The 15,382-nt window shown below is 51.5% G+C and overlaps 1 protein-coding gene across 1 annotated transcript in view; it reads left to right on the top strand.

The window, feature by feature from the left end:
* EED (embryonic ectoderm development) overlaps nucleotides 1–15,382 on the top strand; it is a 677,001-nt gene that overhangs the window by 169,373 nt on the left and 492,246 nt on the right. Inside the window, exon 4 of the mRNA XM_069639744.1 lies at nucleotides 13,450–13,515. Within this exon, the coding sequence (XP_069495845.1) occupies nucleotides 13,450–13,515 (66 nt within the window). The remainder of the gene's footprint in view (nucleotides 1–13,449; nucleotides 13,516–15,382) is intronic.

Here is a 15,382-nt window from a genome sequence, read left to right as displayed (position 1 = left end):
CGCCGAAGACAACGAAGGAACACTCGGCTGCTGGGGCTCCGTTCAACGCTGTCGTCCACGTGGCCGGGCCTTCTGGCTGACCTATACAGTAGGGAGAGCGGGGTCTGGGGGTTTCTATTCTTTTCAAGAATGTCTTTCCGTCTCCCCTCTGTCACTTTTAAATTCCTGAGCTATGGACAGGACACTATTTAAATGTTGCCCTTCCTGTAAGGGGAAATTCCAATGGAAATACTAGTACCGGTGGTGCAAAAAGTGTCTTGTCCTCAATCACAAAAAGGTATTCTGTAAGCTCCTACACCCTAAAACGATTAAGGAGCGTCGAGTGAAACGGTGGGCAACCTATGCTATGTTGCAGGCCCAGGGTAGCTCCCACACCGCTACCGAATGTGATGAGATAAGCGACGACCAAGTCTCCAGTTCGGATGCCATTGACCTTACATCGGCGAGCTACTGCTCCACGACGTCCGTCCCCACTAGGCACGACGGAAGTCCTATGGGGAATGTACATCCCAGCTACAGGGCCGCCCCCACTACTCGGGGCACAAAGTACACCACCCCTGGTACCGCCTCCACGGCTCAGTCGAAGTGATCCAAAGCGCCAACGGGGACGTCGGATTCTTCAATGACACCTGCCAATTTGCGTGATCTGCAGCCCTCCCCGCAACCGCATCAGCGGCCTGCGTCTGGGCACTCTGAAAGTAAGGGCGCCAGCAACAAAAGGCACGTGGCCTGCGAGACACCTCAGAAGAGCGTGCTGACACCGCATAAAGCCCTGGTTGCGTCGCAATCCACAGCGCAACTGCCTACACAGTCCAAACACATCCCAGTAATGCAGAACATTAGCAAGAGTATCGCTAAGATTGTTTTGGCGGCTAAACATAAAGATAGGCCAAAAGACGCGTTGAAACGCCTGTAAGGGCAGAAAGATTACACGGAGTCCCCTATCTTTATTGAAAACTCTGGTTGAGAAATCGCGACTTTCTATGGAAGAGGATCATCGACAAGAGCCCTTTCCTCATATAGACACACCTGGCTCATCATCTTTCACCAGAGAAGTTTGAAGGTTGCATGGACAGGATGGAAAGGTTTGTATACTTTTTTGAGAGGTTTGCTCCGAAGAGGCCTCGTAAACAAAGCCCTTATACACCAAGAGCAAAGTTTCAAAGGACCTCTGAATTAATTCATGAAGAGGTCTTTGACCTTACTGATCAAGAAGAAGTTCCTATTGACCATACCTACAGGATGATGATCCCTTTGATGAACCTGCTGCTGATCACACAGAGGGATGTGGGGACGACGAGCTGGTAGATAACCGAACTTGGCTGTCCCCTACCCATACACCTTATGTATGGACTCGCCCCCATCCCCACCATTACGTCAGGCATCACCTGTTGATGACCAGATGGCGTTTAACACCATCCTAAAGAAAGTAGCAGAACATTTCCAAATTGCCATGCAGGAGGCAGTGCCAGATTCGGATTCTAAAGGAGAAGCCTCCTGCCAGCCAGGCTATCCCATTACCTCTATTAAGACTCATTGCTCCTTCAATATTAATGCCCTCACAGACCAGGGCTGTTAATCCACAGGTGGAAACGATTTTTTGCCCTTCCCCTACTGACCCCCTTGACATTAGGGGACATGCCACCCCAGATTCTCTGGTAGTCAGAAGGAAGAGGGCAGGTGTCCCCTTGTCCACAGGCGAGGCACTGCTTGACAATGTGTAAGAAATTGTACGCTCTGGGAATGAGAATTACTACTGTGGCAGCATACTCCACCTGCATAGCCAACAACACTAAGCTGTTGGCCAGCTACTCGGATGTTCAATGGAGCCTGCTGCAGGAGGGCCTACAGGGGGTCCTTGAACGTGTGCATACTCGCCTGCTTACACTTGTATCTGAGGGTAAGCAGGTGAACCACAACATTCTCAAAAATACTTTAGATGCTGTAGAGACAGCAGGAAAGACTTTAGCCCAGGGTACCCTGCTAAAACGTCACGCCTGGTTGAAGGACTCTGGGGTTCAAACTAGAGGCTTGAGCATCAGTAATCAACAAGCAGGTAGAGGACTCCAACCTGTTCGGCAAGGCCGTTGATGTGGTGCTGGAAACAGCAAAAAAGGAACACGAGACTTTGAAAACTTTGAACCAAATTACTCAAAGACCCTTTCAACAGAGGGGGAAGATTCTCGCTGCTGCTTTCGTGGGCAGTTCTACTCTCGCTCCCCTCACAACCAATATGGTTGGTACTCAGGACAGGGGTCAGCCTCCTCTACGCCCTATCCACCTACGGGACAACGCCGTGGGAAAGGAAGGGGTCGTAATGCCACCACCAGAGGCTCCCTGGTCTCAATTCTGAAATTACTTTCAGATCCGGGTCTCCTCCCATGCCTCCTTGGTGAGGGGATGTATAACATCATTCCTGCACTCATGGGAGGGGATTACAACAGGCCAGTGGGTGCTTAAGACCGTCGGCCACGGTTGCTGCATAGAGTTCAGCCGACCGCGTCTATTCAGACCTCCGAGATGAAGATGCCTAACAGAACACCCAAGGATCCTGCTGCAAGAGGTCGAGATCCTGTAGGAAAAGGGCGCTATCAAAGTCGTCCCTCTTCTACAGTTAAACAAGGGTATTTATTCAGTGTACTTCCTTGTACCCAAAAAGGATCTCGCCATGTGCCCTGTGCTAGACTCGCGGCCAGCGAACAAATTTGTAAAACGTCAGAAGCTTTGTATGGTAATGCTGCAAGACGCAATTCCTCTGCTGATGCAGGGGGATTACATGGCAACATTGGACATGAAAGATGCATACTTTCATATTTCAATGTTGCTGGCACACTGGAAATATCCAAGGTTGATGATAGAGGACTAGCATTACCAATTCAAGGTCCTTCCCTTCAGCATTGCCTCAGCCCCAAGGGTGTTTACAAAGGTGCTGTCAGTGGCAGCAGCACACCTGCGCAGGCAATCCATCCCAGTTTATTCTTACCTTGATGACTGGCTCATAATAGGGGATTCCTACGGAACATGCCTGTCGAATACCCAAAAGACAATAGCCCTGTTATTCAGTCCAGGATTCTCCATAAACGGGAAGAAGTCCAACCTAGACCAAGTCCAGCAGTTTCTGGGGGCCCTAATTCGGACAGAAGACCGCCTCTTCTTCCCCTACGAGAGAGCCGAAAACATGCTGTTCAGATCCCTCAGTATGTAGCCAGTCGAGAGATGACGGTACGCAAGGCCATGCGACTGTTAGGAATGATTGCGTCCTGCATTTACTTGGTTCCTCACACACGTTTGCACATGCGACCCATGCAAGAGTGGCTCAACAGTCAGTGGTGTCAGGCCAGCAGACAATGGGACGATCTAGTGGGTGTCCGGACAAAGGGTCGAATGGTCAAAGGATCGACACCAAAGGACTGAAAACAAAAAGATCGAAATTTATTTTTGGGTTTTCATTTAGGGGAAAAAGTGTTTTTTACCACAAACGGGGGTGGGGGCGGACCCACCACCCCCAAAAAAATGTAAAAAAAATAAACTTTTTTCGATCGATCCTTTTCTTTTCGGTCCTTTGGTGTCGACCCTTTGACCTTTCGATCCTTTAGTTGATCCTTTGACCTATAACCGATCTAGTGGTAGTCTCGGCAGCCCTCGTGCTCTCTCTGCAGTGGTGGTCAAGGGAAAACCTCTTGAAGGGGAAGACCTGCACCACTCCCGCAGTAGAAGCCACTCTCACCAGACGCATCTCTCACAGGGTGGGGGCTCACCACCTTCAGCAGACGGCGCACAGCGTTTGGTCCCCAGCAGTAGCGTCCAACCACATAAACTAAACCTATTGGAGCTATTGGCAGTGTTCAAAGGCCTTTAAAACCCAGTTGTAGGGAAAGACAGTCCTGATCCTAACGGACAGCACCACGGCCATGTACTACCTGAACAAGCAGGGGGGGGGCACTCACTCTCGAGGGCTATCCAAACTGTCCCACAACATTTGGAAATGGGCTTTCAAACGCAAGATGTTCCTGTTGTCTCAACACATTCCAGGGGAACTCAATCTTCTAGCGGACGTGCTCAGCAGAGACTTCACACTGCCCTTCGAGTACGAATGGCGACTACATGTAGACATTGTCTCCATCTCCGCTGAATGGGGTTTCCCAGAGATCGACTTGTTCGCAACTCTAAAGAATGCACAATGCCAAGATTATGCCTCCCAGGTACCCTCAAAACCGATCCAAGGGGAGCAGTCTCTGGATAACATGGTCAGGGAAATTCCAACAGAAGGTGTCGTGGTGGAAGATCCCAGTTATTAAGACTTTCATGGAAGAGGTAAAGAGAATACACTACCCCCCACCATTTCTAACCCGGCTCCCGGATGGGACCTAAATGTCTTATTGACCAGACTTACGGTGTCTCCTTTTGAGCCTATGCATAAGGCAAGTCTCAAAGTTCTTATTTACTAGACCGCCTTCCTAGCGGCTGTCACTTGAAAGAGTCAGTGAACTACAGGCCCTTTCAATTCTAGACCCTTTTGTTGCAATTCAGAGATCAGGTGGTTCTGCGCACTCACCCTCGGTTTGTGCCCACATTTATTTCTAAGTTCCATGTGTACCAGTCTATAGAACTGTCAACTTTCTTCCAGAACCCCACTAACGTTGCGGAAAGAAGCCTACACACACTAGATGTGCACTGGGCAGTCATGTACTACCTGGAAAGAACTAAACCACTAAGAAAAACAAACCAGTTTTTCGTTTCAGTGGCAGCTGGTACAGAAGGGGATCCGGTCTCTAAATCAGTCATTTCAAGGTTGATTGTCAATTGCATCACACTCTGCTCCACTCTTGCCAAGAGAGTTCTGCCCTTCAAGCCTGGAGCACACTACTCGGGGCACTGGGGCTTCCGTAGCATTCATTGCAAATGTTCCTCTAGAGTCCATTTGCAAAGCGGCAACCTGGAGTTTTGTACACACCTTTACAAAACACTATTGCCCAGATATTCACTCTAGGCCTGATTTCAGGTGGGACAAGCAGTACGAAGACATGTTTTCACTACTGTTCCTTCTCACTTCCCACCTCCAACTCCAGGTACTGCTTGCTAGTCTATGCACAGCATGTGATTCAAGCAGATTAACAAGCATCAGAAGTCCTGCATTACTTACGGTAATAGCATTTCTGATGATTGTATCAGCTTATATTCACATGCGCCCACCCTTCCTCCCCGCTCGGATGGATGGAACATGGCCATCTTACTACTACTCTTTTCTGTACTCGCTCACGATAGTTCTAAGGTTCCCTCATGGCAGAGAAGATACAATCGGAAGGACCTAGACGTTTGAGGGGTTTTGAGTACACTACAAGTCCCGTTAGGGATAGTGTTACAGGCCCATGTCGACGTCCCCTTTCGATCCTTGAAAGACCAGATGCAATACTCTGCGGTTACCACTAGATGTCATACTATATGCACAGCATGTGAATCTAAGCAGATACAATGATCAGAAATGCTATTACGGTAAGTAATGCATGTCATTCTTTATATCCCAAACAAAGGTTTTGGCAATTCCCCCGAAAAGCAACTTCATACATGTGCAAGTCATCATGTGTTAGAAGCATTAAAAGAATAGCTGTAAGAACAAGAGGGGAATCGATGAACATTTTCAGTGAGACAGTGCTGCAGTCATGAAAAATGCTAGCCTGATGTATGCCTCAGGAAGCTGTCATGAGGCACCTGATTCATGAACTGTGAAGTCATTATTTGTCAGCGCGTGGGTTACTGTGTTGCATAATCTGTAGAGCACCAATATAGTTATACATTTGGGCGCATGGGTTTCTGAGCTATGATTCTTGAAAGAATAAAGGATACAAAACACTTTCTTACCCCTAAATAATTAATTGATGTAGTGTAATTGCATCTCCATGTCAAATTGCTCTCTGTGGAAGAGCTATTTATTGAAGAGGAGGTTTCTGAGGTACTTCCTGAAATCTAAAAGCAAGTTTGGTGTTGCCATGGAGGAGACTCGATTGTCTGGGGGCATAGACCAAGAAGGCCTGCCTTCCGGTACTTTCCTTCCTGCAACAGCAGAGTTAGTCTGCACATGTCCTGTCTTCTGGTGGATCGTAGGTTTCTGAGAAAGGTTGTGAAGTGCAGGCCATCCCCATGCAAAATACAAGCACTTATCATGAGTTTTCCACCCAGATAAAAGAAACTGCTCGACTCTCTTCAACGTCCATCTAGCCTCTTCATTTGCCTCGGGTTTGCCTTTAAGTCCAATGATATTTGCCCTTTATCGTGAATTTAGCTAAACTCATTCCGTGGCTCATCCGTCGTCTTGTACAGTGGGTTGTAGTGCCTTTGTGGTTCAAAATGTGTTTCACATGTGCTTGATGTCACTGTCTCTCCCTTTTTGCAGTTCCGTTGCACTTGGAAATTGGGGTGTTCTGGCTCGAAGCGTACCATTTTTTTTTTTTTAAACTTTGGTTTTATTGGCATTTTGAAAATTTAACAAACCGGGCTGAATAACCCATTAGGTTCACAAGGCGAATAACTGTCCCATTCAGTCCTTAACCCCCCCCCTACCCTCCGCCCCCCTCCCAACAGTGCCCCTCCCCCCCGCAATCCTGCACTAACTTCAAACGAAAGAGACCATGAGCAGCTTTATCCTCCCCTGTGTTCAGGAGACGCTGTGGTAGGTGACCATTCTTTCCGGCTGTGGCCGATGGTGCCGTTCCCCCGGTCGTGGGCATTTAAGGCGGGCCCAGCTGGGCTCCATGCCCTCCTCCCCTCCCTCAGTGCGTGCCATTGTCTCAAGTCAGTGAACATCCCATCCCCAAGATTGTTGCACCCCATACCAATGTGCCATGAAAGGCCCTGAGTTGTTGTTCACCATAGCTGTGAGTTTCTCCATCAAGAACATATTCTTTACTTTCTTCAGCCAATCCTCCTTGGAGGGGAGTTCCAGGCTCTTCCACTTCTATGCCAGGGCCACCCTCCCCGCCCACAGCATTGTTTCCATCATCCTTGGATATCTATATATTTCCAAGTCTTCTGGGGGTACCCCCAACAACATTGACAGAGGGTCCTGGGGGAGAGGTTCGTCCGACACCTCCGCGATCCAGGACCGTACTTTACCCCAGAAGACCTGAACTTTCGGGCAAAGCCACCACATGTGCTTCCTGGATCCCCTCTGGCCACAACCCCTCGGGCACATTGGAGTTACACCCGGGAACATTTTAGATAATTTTACTGGGTCCCTATGCCACCCCTGCAAAACCTTGAAGTTATGTTCCATGTCTGCGGTGAACAAGTTCCCATGGAAAGCGATTTTGAAAATTCTCGACCAGGTGTCTTCCGGGATGACCTCTCCCACCAAATCGTCCCAGAATGAGCGGAAACCCCTTCTCCCGGAGAGGTTGAAAGTGTTCAAGATTTTATACATGTTTGACACCGCGCCCTTTCTCGAGGTCGCTGTATCTAAGAACTTTTCAAAGGGGGTCAGCTGCCTCCTCAAGTTTTGGCCCCCATGATTGGTCACATAATATGCCCTTGAGGCGGAGGTATTCAAAAACGGTGAGGGATCCCCGGCCGAGGGCCTCCCTCAGGTCCTCGTATGGGAGAAACTCTCCCTCCCTGAACATCTGCCCAGCCCATTCCATCCCCATGTCGGACCAGGTCTGGGAATTCCGAAACCCCCTCCCGCCCATGTCAAGTGGGAGCCCCCAAAGGGAGGACATAGGGGACGGCCATGAAGTGAGGTAGGATGTATGTGGGCCCTCCCTCCAAATTTCCCAAAGGACTCCCAGGGTCGGGTGCCCTCTTAACTTCCCCGGAATGGATTTGCGTGGGGCCCACAGGAGATCCCTAACCTTCAGGGGGTGGGCTTCCATCTCCTCAAGGTAAGACCAGTATGTCCCCATCCCCTCTTTCATGTGTTCCAAGAGTACCCTCAATTGTGCAGCCCGGAAGTACAGGCGGAAATCAGGGAGCCCAAATCCCCCCTCCTCCCTTGGCAACGTCAGGGTCGCTCTACCTGTCCTTGGGGGTTTCCCCTGCCATATAAATTCTTGGACTGCATTTTGTAGGACCCTGAAGGTCTGCTCTGGGATGATGGTGGGGAGCGCTGTGAACAGGTACAAAATCCTGGGTAAGACATTCATCTTGATCGCTGTCATCCGGCCGTACCAGGACAGGATCATCTTGTCCCATCTCCTCAGGTCCGACCTGACCCCAGCAATTATAGGGTCATAGTTAGTGGAGGCTAGTTTAGATAGGTCCCTAGTTAGCAGGACTCCCAGGTATCGGATGGAGGTCTTTCCCACCGCGATTCCCTCGAACCTGTCCAGGGGGTCTAGCTCGGGGTCTCGCACTTTCATTGGGAGCAGGACCGATTTGGTTGTGTTGATTCGCAGTCCGGAGAAGCGGCCAAATGTGGACACCAGGGACAAAAAGGGGGGGAGCGAGGTGGCCGGGTCCACCACATAAGCAAGGATGTCGTCTGCAAAGAGGGAGAGCTTGAACTCTACGTCGCCTCTGCTAATCCCCCTGATGTCCGCATGCGCTCTGATCGCTATAGCTAGCGGTTCTATCGTTAGGACATATATCAAGGGGGAGAGGGGACAACCCTGCCTGGTCCCTCGCGAAAGTGCGAAGGACTCGGTCAACCTCCCATTCACCTGGACCCTCGCTGTAGGAGCTCTATAGAGTGCCGATACCCAGCTCCTAATGTGGGACCCGAAGCCCATTTTCTTGAGAAGGAGTTCCATGTATCTCCACTCCACCCTGTCGAAAGCTTTTTCGGAGTCTAAAGAAATGACACATGCGTCCAGGTCAGATTCCTGTGCGAAGTGGAGCAGATCTATCGTCTTACGGATATTGTCCGACCCCTGTCTCCCTCTTATGAAGCCCACCTGGTCCCCATGAACCAACCTCTGCATTATCCCCCTCCATCCGCCTCCCCACCACCTTGGCCAAAATCTTGACGTCCGTGTTCAATAATGATATTGGGCGGTATGAGGAGCACTCTGCTGGATCTTTCCCCTCCTTGGGCAGTACTCCTATTATGGCTCCCATCATGGAGTCGGGGAGAGTGCCTCCCTCGAGGACAGAATTGAAGACCCTCGCCAGATGCGGGGCCAAGCTGGAGCGGAACCTCTTATAGAAGTATACTGTATAACCATCCTCCCCCGGGGAGGTTACCACCTTCATCCCACTTATCATTTTGTCTATCTCCTCCTCGGTGACCGGACCCTCTAACCCCTCCGACATCTCTTGTTAGGGCCGGGACTTGTATGGACTCCAGGAAGCCTTCTATCTGGGCATCGCCCTCGTATTCCGAGGTATATAATTTCTCATAGTAGTGGCGAAAGGCCTCTCCTATATGGGGAGCATCATAGCCTATCGTCCCCTGGGCGTCCTTCACTGCCTTGACCATTCTGCTTCTTTGGACCTCCCTTAGTTTCCAGGCTAGGATGCTATCTGCCTTATCCCCTTTGTCATAATATTTCTGCCTCACCATCTGGAGGCTCCTCTCCGTTTTGTGCAGGAGGAGGTTTTTAAGCTGGAGTCTGTAATCCTCCAGGGCAGTGACCTGGTCACGCTCAAGTGGCCGTTCCGGAAGCCCGCCGGGCCGGTGCTGCGCTATTTTATCCCTTAGGGTCTTTTCCAGGGTCTCCCTTTCTCTTCATCTGGGCTCCTATTTTGATGAGCACACCTCGTAGGGTTGCCTTGAATGCATCCCACAGTGTGTGTATGCCGACTTCCCCATTGTCCAAGTCAAAGAACTCCGTGATGGCATCTAGCACTTACCGCGCAATGACCTCGTCTTTGAGAAGGGAGTCATTACATTTCCAGCGGCCTCTGCGTTCCGCGTGCCAACCCCCAGCTATAGTGACGCGGGCCATGTCATGATCCGTCCAGGGGACCGGGTCCACACTGTAGCCCGAGACGTGTGGGCGAAGCGTTTCGTCCACCAGGATATAATCGATTCTGGAGAATGAGGTATGAATGGCTGAATAGTACGTGAACGAGGGGACGTCTGCCCTGGGGAATGGAATCGTGTCGACCAGGCCCAGCTCAGCGTTGACCCTCCGGAAGCAGCGTGCCATGGCCTCGTTCACCGGTCTGACGTTCGGAGGGCCAAGTCGCTTCCTATCGAAGGCCGGATCTAGGACCATGTTGAAATCCCCCCCTACCACTATTTTGCCTTGGACAAAGAGTTTGAGCCTGTTCTTTACTTCCTCCCAGAACTGGGCTTGGCCTTCATTTGGGCCGTATATGGCTACGAGGGTAAAGGGGGCCCCCTGTAGTGAGCCCCTCACCATTAGGTAACGTCCCTCGGGGTCCTTCAGGGTCGCCTCTTGCTCAAAGCCTACGCTCCTTGCTAGCAGAATTGCCACTCCCCTCTTCTTTGACTTATGTGATGCACAAAAAATCTCGCTAATCCCTCCTCCCCTCATCTTGGGCTCCTTCCCGCGGGCCCAATGGGTCTCCTGCAGGAAAAGCAGGTCTAGCTTAGCTCTTCTGAACTCCCTGCAAACCAGGGACCTCTTTGTGGGGGTATTCAGACCTTGCGCATTCAAGGTGCCCACCCCCAGGGCCGGCAAGCCATCAGCCATTATCTATGTAACTCTCCCGGCTGGCCACCCACGTCATGTCAGGAACCCTGTTTCGCTTCATTTGTCTCGCTTCTGGATTGCTTGGATTCCCCCCACCCCCTTCCCCCGGAGCCCTAAAACTGACCCCAAACATACCCTCCTCCCCCCTCCCTGAAAAAACACCCCCCGCCAACTTGAAAGAACCCCCCACCCGACGTCCAGCCAGTAAGTTCCGCCATCACTGGCATATGGCCGGACCACCAGCCTGACCTCCCCAGGCGAGGCCCCCTGAACAATGCTCATCTCCTTGAGCCCCCCTTCCCCCCCCCCCCCCCAGCCTCTTCCCCGTCGGTTGCCCGCTGTGTACTTGCTGTTCCAGGGGGTAGAGTCGTTACTAGGACCTCACGTGCTTCCACGCCTGTCCCACCGCTTGTCAGGGCTCCCCCGCCGTCAGCCCTCCGAGTCCATTTGTTCTCCTTCCTGGGCGGGAGGTGGAGTATTCAATTTTTTGTATTTTCGTGAGGCTGTTTTCCTTCTCTTGGGTCCCGACTGACCCGGCCCACCCCTGGCCAGAGCCTCCGGGCCGATTGGGCTTCTTCGGGGGGCTGGGTCCACCACGTAATCGTGTATGGCTCCTCTAATGTCCTCTTCTGTGATTAACGTGGTGCGTTGGCCCATGTATTCGAAGGACAGGGAGAAAGGATATCCCCACCTGTAGCGGACCCCCTTCTCCTTGAGTAGCTGCGTCAGGGGACGGCACATTCTGCGCTTCGCCAAGGTGTAGGCGGAGAGGTCCTGAAAAATAGTGATCTGGGCATTGTTGTAGGTGATCACCCCTGCCTTCCTCGCTTCTTCCAAAACCTTGTTTTTTTCCGTGTAGTAGTGGAATCGGGTTAGGACAGATCGGGGGTTCCCGGCCCTGCCCCCTGCTCTATGCACCCTGTCGAACGTGGGTTTCGTGGTCATCTCCTCCGCGAACAGAAGGGTGATAATGTCTTTCACGACTCGGGTTAGGTCTCTCTCTGTCTCCCCCTCCATTTCCGGGATCCCGAAAAATCTTAAGTTATTCCTCCTTTCCCTGTTTTCGAAGTCATCAAACTGTCTGGCCTTTTCCTCGTCCCTCTTCTCCAAGGCCGAGAGCCTCATGTCAAATTGAACCTCCTGTGCCGTTGACGAGGACTGGTTGGTTTCTACCCGTTGCAGCCTCTCCTCCACTTTGTCCACCCTCTGTTCCATTTTTTCGAATTTCTGTGCGATATCTGATCGCATTTCCCTAATTTCCTGTAGGATGGAGGCAAAGCCCCTCTCCATCGCCGTCGAGGATTCCGACATGTTTCCCGGGTGGGTCGGGTCACTGGAGTCCGTGTGGTTGCTGTTGCGATTCCTATACCTAAACGCTTGCAGCGATTCCAGCCCGTTCATGCGATCCCCCTCTGTGCCCCCCTTGGGGTCCGCCGCTGGCCCAGATCCCCCACGTCCTGGTGCGGTCTCGTGGGGAGTGGGCGGCTGCCAACGTCTTGTTCCAGCCTCTGTTTGTTGTCCGGGTTCTCCACCCGGGGGGAGAGTCAGGCGGGCACACGCCCCGGGGTTGTCACCGGGGGCCACCACCTGATTAGGCCTGGTTTCCGTCCCTCCGGGCTCGCTGGGCTCCTTTGTTGGGTCGGTGGGCGATATCCCCACTCCCCGGCGTGTATTGCGCTGTGCGGCCAGGCCGGGGCCCTAATGGGACTGTGATCGCTGGGGTGGGGTGTGCCGCGGGAGTCGCCTTGGCCGCCTCCGATCTCGGGTGTGCTTCCCTTGTCCTGCGATTGTCTCCTGGGGGCACGGGGGGGCAGCGTTTCCAGGCCCCGGATGCTGGGCCCGGGGCCGCCGACTGGGTCGTCCCGGCCTGGTGCGGGAGCTAAGGCTGGGGGTCCGGTTCCCCTCTCGGGGGATATTGCCCGTGGTGGGCCCGAAGTATGAAGCAGGCGCCGGCGGGAGGGACCGTTCCTGCCCATCCGGCTCTTCGCCTTTCCGGGCCGCTTCCCGCCGCCGGGGTCTGGCAGGGGCGGGCCCGGGCCAATCCTCCGAGGCGGTCCGCCGGAGCCCGTCCGGAGGTGGACTGGCCCGCGAGCCGCTTTGCTGCCGTGACCCCCTTACCTCCTCCGCCCGGTGTTGGTGCCGGCTCCGTTCGCCCGCTCCTTCCGGGTCTGCGGGGTGCTGTGCTCTGGCTGGCGGTCGGGCTCCTCTGCTGGGCTCTGTACGTCCGCAGGCCTCTCCCCGTCCTCGCTCACTCGGCCGCGACTCCAACACGGCCCGATCTCCGGTTTTCGGGGGGCGGCGAGATCCGCTCCTTCGTGTCGGTGTCTCGCGGGGGGGTCACCAGTCGATGACCAGATAGCTGTTCCGCCGGGAGGGTCCGGGGGGGGGCTCAATCCCTCTAGGAGGCCCTGTCCTGGCGGGAGCTCGGCACTAGGCAGCCATTGCCTCTGCGACCCCTGGTGGTCTCCGAAGCGTACCATTTTTATGATTTAAGATGATGCACACAATTTCAGAAATGCATTAAATTGCAAAAACTCTTAAATCCAGGTCGCACTGAAAGGAATATCCAACTATTTGTTAACCTGACATACAGATACAAGGGTCTTCTGTATCATTCTGCAAGAAAATGTTCTAATTTGGAAGAATATAATGGGGACGATAAAATGTATTGCTGATAGGACTGCTGTGTGCAGCTCTGCGTTTTCTTCCATGAGCAAAATGTGTTCAGTGTTATGTTCTGCTAAATGTGCTCTTTGTGCCCTGCAAGTGTTTAAGTTGCCCATTAATGTAACAGGCTTTGAAAGAATGTCCATGTTTTACAGAACAGTCCTCACATTTGTTTTGTTTTTCTTGGTAGGTTACGTTGTACGAGTGTCATTCACAAGGAGATATCAGACTTCTTCAGTCCTACGTTGACGCAGATGTATCCTTTTGTCTAAAATATGGTACGGCGCACAGTCTCAGGATATTTTGTTTTTACTACTTGTATTGCGCACCAGACCCAAGGGTAACCGGGCGCATTTTATGACAACTTACAGCTTAGTTACAAGAGCACATGACAAATGGAGAAACACGAAATATACAAGAATATACAATAGGCAAAAATGTTGATACACGTATTTACAGTCCTAATCAGGCAGGCAGAAACTGCTAGGAAGAAGGTATGTGCAAAAGTACAAAAGGTGGAGGGACGTGCAGGATAGGTCCAGGCAATGGTTGTTTGTCTGCGTCTTTGATCCACCTTGTGAGGTTATGTCGGAAAGTGAGGTATGGTTGATCTGTCCTCAGGGTGGATGGTAGGGAGTTCCAAAGGTGAGCTGCTTTCACCTGAAAGCTGCAGCCACCGACTCTGGACAGTTTAAATCTAGGTGTAGAAATGTTGTTGGAGTGAGCAGATCTGGTGAGTCTAGTAAGTTTTGTTCTCATGAATCTTGCAGAAAGGTAACGTGGTGCGGCATTGTTTAGGCATTTGTAGACAAGTGAGGCTACTTTTAGCTGGATTTTCTCCTGAGTAGAAGGCCAATTATTGGCTCTTCTAAGTTCGGTGATGTGGGCACTCCTGGGAATACCTAGTGCTGCTCTAAGCGTGCGTCGTTCTGCAAGATTTGAATTCTTTTGATAACTTCCTTGTTGACCCCAATGTAGAGCGAATTGCAATAGTCCAACTTTGATAACGCAAGCGCTCTCGCAAGTGTGATGCAGCTGTTTTATAGGAAGGGTTTGCCTGCTCTTATCAATTTGCAGGTGTAGGTGGCGGCCGAAACCATCGCGTTGACCTGCTTGTTGAAAGAGAGGGTGGAGTCCAAGTAGAAGCCCAGAGTTTATACCGCGTGGGCAGTTGCGATTAGGTTATTATCAATGTTAAAAGAGGAGTAGTTGGGGCCCAGTTTTTTGAGGGTAGAGGGTGTGCCAAGGATAATGATTTCAGTTTTGTCATCATTCAGGCATAGTCCGTGAGTGGCCATCCATGCCTGGATAATGAGATACACCCTGTTCACCAAGGCCAAATCCTTGTCATAATCACCAGTAAGTGGTATGAGAATCTGAGTATCATCTGCATAATTAGTGTAGGTGATACCAAGAAGGTCTAGATCATTGAAAAGGGGCTTTGTGAAGATGTAGAGTGTAGGAGAAACGCAAGATCTCCGGGGGCACGCCGCATGTGATGGGGATGGATTCTGCTGCTGCAGTGGTGGAGAAGACTCTCGTGGTCCTATTATTGAGGAAAGATTAGATCCAATCTGTGGCTTCTTCAGAGAAGTGCGCATCCATATCCAAATGCCTACAAAGGACCTTGTGGTCAACAAGGTCGAATGCAGCTGATGGGTCCAGAAGGAGGAGTAAGGCTGGTTTGCCTTGATCCCTTAGCTCATCGATTTGCGCCTTTAGATATAAGAGCGCTGTTTCGGTCCCGTGCCGAGGACTGAAGCCAGACTGCCGTAGTCCTAGCAAGTTGTTAGTTTCAAGGTGTTTCTGAATTTGTGAATACGCCACTTTATCTATGATTTTTAGGAGGAATGGCACAGTGGTGATTGGGCGGTAATTCGTGGGTATGGCTGGGTCTAGTTGTTTTTTAAGCAGTGGGAGTACCCAGGATTCTTTTAGGTTACTAGGTATAGACCCTGTTGCAAATGAAGCGTTAATGAGTTTTGAGATAAAGGGAGCCAGGTCTCTAGCTGCGTCCTTTATCAGTTGGGCCGGGCATTGATCCCCCTGGCAGTTAGATGGTTTGAGTGATAATATGATTGTTTTCAGTCTCAATAATAGATACTTTAGAGAACTTGAAACGA

Source organism: Ambystoma mexicanum, chromosome 7q (assembly GCF_040938575.1).
Source record: "Ambystoma mexicanum isolate Mex_15411 chromosome 7q, UKY_AmexF1_1, whole genome shotgun sequence".
In the NCBI taxonomy this organism is placed as follows: domain Eukaryota; kingdom Metazoa; phylum Chordata; class Amphibia; order Caudata; family Ambystomatidae; genus Ambystoma; species Ambystoma mexicanum.
Note: the sequence above shows the minus strand (reverse complement) of the source record. Positions and strands in the feature narration are given on the sequence as shown.